At 52.5% G+C, this 4,692-nt stretch overlaps 1 protein-coding gene across 1 annotated transcript in view; it reads right to left on the bottom strand.

Moving 5' to 3' along the window:
* Positions 1 to 825: 825 nt before the first annotated feature.
* The window catches only part of Tbx21 (T-box 21), a 17,439-nt gene continuing 13,572 nt past the window's right edge, over positions 826 to 4,692 (bottom strand). Inside the window, exons 2-6 of the mRNA XM_005368330.2 lie at positions 3,884 to 4,038; positions 3,448 to 3,569; positions 1,824 to 1,982; positions 1,633 to 1,694; positions 826 to 1,444 (exon numbers count right to left, since the gene is read on the bottom strand). Coding sequence (XP_005368387.1) covers positions 826 to 1,444; positions 1,633 to 1,694; positions 1,824 to 1,982; positions 3,448 to 3,569; positions 3,884 to 4,038 — 1,117 coding nt within the window. The remainder of the gene's footprint in view (positions 1,445 to 1,632; positions 1,695 to 1,823; positions 1,983 to 3,447; positions 3,570 to 3,883; positions 4,039 to 4,692) is intronic.

The raw sequence follows: 4,692 nt of genomic DNA, 5'->3' as shown, positions 1-4,692 counted from the left end.
ATGCTATAACCCTTAGTGAGGTCACTTTAGGATCCTAACAGTTCACCCCAAAACAAGAGCCCAGGAACCAGCAAACCTCCCCCACACCCTACCCCCACAGCTCCCTCCTCCCCACACCGGCCACAGAAGCAGGACACATGCACCCGTTCCATGTTTATTTTCAGAAAGTGATGAAAGCAAAGAAATGCATCCAGACACCACTCTCCCTACAATAAATAGCCTCCCCGTCCCAAAGAAACCAAAAAGAGAAAAGCGTGTGTACACTCCAGTTCAGAGTGACCTCGCTTACTGAAATGTGCGCCCCTCTGGCCCCTTTCTCTGCACCCACTCTCTTGTCAACTCGCAGGTGGGCCCCGTCCACCCCAAATCACCCCTGAGTCCTCTCCCTATTCCTGTTTGGCTGGCTGTTATAAAAATCCACGGATCTTTCCTCTGGGTCAAGAGATTAACACAGAGGAGAGACTAACAGTTCAAAGTTCCTCCGCAGGAGAAGGGCTATGTCTCCAGGCCTGGCCTCTCTCCTGACCCTTCTGTCAGAAGCCATGAAGTCCCTCTGGGTCCCAAACTTTCTGGAGTCCATTCTCCACGGAACCATCGGTCAGAAGCAGCACCAGGTACATGACTGTGGTTCGGAAAGAGGAAAGGGCAGGGGACACTCCTGTCACTTTTCCTTGTGGGCCAGGAAGTAACGAGTGAAGCCCAGAATCCTTCTTGCCCTTCTCCTTCCCCGACCAATCGCTACACCGGGAAAGGACGACTCGGGGCTTCTCTGTCCTGTGTCTGTTTTCTAAATTAGTTGGCGCCCTCCAACCCAGAGACATCTTCTCAGTTGGGAAAGTAGTTATAAAACTGGCCGTCGGTTTCCTTGTCAAAAGGAGAAGGGGCCCCAGCAGGAGAGGAGCTGTCACCACTAGAAGGATAAGGGGATATCCGCCTCCTCTTAGACTCTCCTTCGCCTAGTCCGGAGTCGCTGGGCTCCTGCCGGAGAGGGGTGACCTCAGTCCACAGCGAGGGGGAGCCCTGCTCCTCTGGTACCCGTCCATCTGAGGATCCCAGGCTAGGGTCCATGGGCAGAGTTCGCATGGGGCGGAACCAGCCAGCTGGACTCATCTTGGGAGGGTACTGAGGGGCCACAGGCCAGCCAGCTCCGGGTGCCAGGACTTCTTGCCCACGGTAGTAGGGCACGGTGGGCCCAGAGGCAGAGGGCAGGAATGTGGGCTTCATGCTCACTGCTCGGAACTCGGCTTCATAACTGTGTTCCCGAGATGTCCCCAGCCAGTAAGGCTGTGAGACCATATCCTTGGGTTGACCAGGAAGGTCGGGGTAGAAACGGGTGGGAACGGGATACTGGTTAGATAGAAGAGGTGAGTAGGGGTCTCCTCCGAGCAGTTGACAGTTGGGTCCGGGTGGGGAGGGAACACTGGTGTCAACAGATGCATACATGCTGAAAAACAAAGCAAAACAGAAAATGAGAAAAAAAAGACACAAGTATGTCTCTTCCTTCCTGTTTCTCCCTTCTTGGCCTGCTTAACCCCCTCCCCAGATCCCCAAAACAGAGACAGGACATGTTGACCACTGATCCACAGTCCCATCTCAGAGAGACCAAAGACGAGTTTCCACCAGGGCGCTTACGACTCAAAGTTCTCCCGGAATCCTTTGGCGAAGGGGTTATTGTCGATTTTCAGCTGAGTGATCTGGAGAAAGGGGAATAGAGTTGCTTGAGTCTGAGGCTCAGGGACGCCAGCTCCCCAACCTCAACAAGAAGGCCTGTCCTGCCCCCTAGCAAACGCCTGCCCCCACGCCCCTTTGGCCCCAAGCCTCACCTCGGCATTCTGGTAAGCAGTCACCGCAATGAACTGGGTCTCTTGGAAAGTAAAGATGTGTGTATTAGAAGCATTGCAGCCGGCATCGGACTCCCCGTCATTCACCTCCACGATGTGCAGCCGGGGCTGGTACTTATGCAGAGACTGCAGGACAATCATCTGGAGAGGGAGCCAGGTGGTGGCGGGGTCACCGAGGAGCGCAAGTTTCCTCCTGACCCCACTGTGGGCTCATCACTGCATCCGTTCCCCCACCAGTGACGACCAGTCCCACTCATGCCGTCACCACCCTGCCACCATGCAACTTCTCTTAAGCCTTCCAGCTTCTCTTGGGGGGCACCTAGTGTTGCCTCTTATGAAATCTTGCGAAATCGTGTAGAAGAATCCTTCCTGATCCTCCATGTCAGCAAGATCAAGGTATTAGCATAGAGGTCATATGTGCCCGTGGGTGCCCGTGTGTTTGTGTGTGTGCCAGCATAGCTGGAGGCCAGGGAACAACCTCAGGCACCATCCACTTTTTTGAGACAGGGTCTCTCACAAGCTTGGAACTCACCAAGAAGGTCAGTGAGTCCAAGGGACCCACCCATTTCTGCCTCCCCAGTGGGTCATATCATTATAGCCAGCTTTTCTTTTCTTTTCTTTCTTTTTTTCTTTCTTTTTCTTTTTTGTTTGTTTGTTTAACATGGATGGGTTCTCGGGATGAGACTCTGGTCCTTGTTTTTGCAAGGCAAATGTTTTACCAACTGACCCCAGCTAAGGTTTTAAAAATCAGGATTGAGTGTCGGGCAGTGGTGGCGCACGCCTTTAATTCCAGCACTCAAGAGGCAGAGGCAGGCGGATCTCTGAGTTCAAGGCCAACCTGGTCTACAGAACGAGTTCCAGGACAGACAAGGCTGTACACAGAAATCCTGTCTCAGAAAAAACAAAAACAAAACCTGAATTGGAGCTATGAAGACGGCTTGGCAGGCAAAGGGTCTTGCTGCCAAGTTTGGTAACCTGAGTTTGATCCCTGGGATCCGTGTGATGGAAGAACAGAATGAACTCCAGCCAAGTTGTCCTCCGACCACCACAAACACAACATAGTGCATGTGCACCCCCACAAACAAATAAATAAATGTGTTGAACGAAACAAAAAACTCAATTGTCCAATGTGAAGATACTTTGTATCCATTCCCTAGGACACTGGAACCCAACAAGGTTACAAACCACGACTTAGTGAAAAAGCCTCCAGGCTGGTTTGACCTGTGCTGGGCTGAGAGCAAGCCCTGCCCAAGATCCAGTGTTCTCCCACTTCATCGTCTTCTCAAGGTGGGCAGCAAAGAGTTCAGAGAGGAAGTCAAGGGGCTGGGGCGTAAAGTAGCTCAATTAATAGGATGATTGGTTAGCATGCAACCCCTCTCTGGGTGCAATGTCCAGAGCCACGTAAACCAGGCATGGTGGTCCGTGACTGAAATCTCAGCATTCAGGAGCTGGGACGGAAGGTCAAGGTCATCCTTGGCTATGCAGGGAGGAGAGGGGAGGAGAGCAGAGCAGAGAGGAGGGGACTCCAACAGTGCAGAGGGGCTCTTAGGTAGTGTCAGGGGGAGAAGGTCTCAGACGCAGCGGGAGGTGGGGCTGACTGTCCTACCTGGGTCACATTGTTGGACGCCCCCTTGTTGTTGGTGAGTTTTAGTTTTCCAAATGAAACTTCCTGGCGCATCCAGTGGGCTCCGGTGTTGGGGGAGTCTGGGTGGACGTATAAACGGTTTCCTGTGGACAGTTAACCTTATTGCCAAGTAGCCCTTGAACAGATCCTAGAGATGTGGGGTTTTGCCTATTCTGAGAGGAATGTAAGGAAGATGCAGGGGAGGAGACAGGCAGGTTGGAAGGGGCAAGTGAGGACAAAGGATTGAGCTGAGTGACCTCTGCAGAATTGGAGAAAAGGTGACAACCAAAGGGAGGTTGAGGTGGCACATAGGATACAGAACTCAAACTTTCACATCGGGGCAAGAGCTTGAATAATCCACCAGAGGGCACCAGTCTGGGAGAAAAAGCATGCCCACCACTCAGAAAGGGGGTCATACCTGGCATGCTGCCTTCTGCCTTTCCACACTGCACCCACTTGCCACTCTGGTACCGCCAATGGTGCTGGTCTACCAAGACCACATCCACAAACATCCTGTAATGACTTGTGGGCTCCAGTCCAGCCACAGTGAAAGAGAGGAATGGGAACATTCGCCTGCGGAGAACAGAGAAGCCACAGGGTCCATTAGGGCAGTGGTCAGTCACCTGTGTGCTCACGGTGTGCTGCAGCCAGCCTCCACTTGTTCACAAGAGCCACTGGCAAGTGTACCACAAGCTGGGTTGTAGACGTAACTGCAAATTAATTTGTAGGACTGGAGAAATGGCACAGCAGGTAAGAGCACGCACTGCTATGCCTGAGAGTCCGAGTTCAGGTCTCAGCATCCACATCAGGCAGCTTATAGTGGCCTTTAACTCCAGCCCCAAGGTGACCCAATGTCTCTGGCTTCCACAGATGCCTGCATGCACAGGCACACACTTAGACACACACAGAGGAGCACACGGAGACACACACAGGCTCACATACACACAGAGGCACGTGCAGGCTCTCTCACACACAGAAGTGCATACACACGCACACACACAGAGGCACGTGCAGGTTCACACATACACACAGAGGAACACACACGGATTATTAAAAATAAATCTTTTTTTAAAAAAATAAATTGTGGGGGGCTGGAGAGATGGCTCAGTGGTTAAGAGCATTGCCTGCTCTTCCAAAGGTCATGAGTTCAATTCCCAGCAACCACATGGTGGCTCACAGCCATCTGTAATGAGGTCTGGTGCCCTCTTCTGGCCTGCAGACACACAC

This window comes from Microtus ochrogaster, unplaced genomic scaffold (assembly GCF_000317375.1).
Source record: "Microtus ochrogaster isolate Prairie Vole_2 unplaced genomic scaffold, MicOch1.0 UNK31, whole genome shotgun sequence".
In the NCBI taxonomy this organism is placed as follows: Eukaryota; Metazoa; Chordata; class Mammalia; order Rodentia; family Cricetidae; genus Microtus; species Microtus ochrogaster.
Note: the sequence above shows the minus strand (reverse complement) of the source record. Positions and strands in the feature narration are given on the sequence as shown.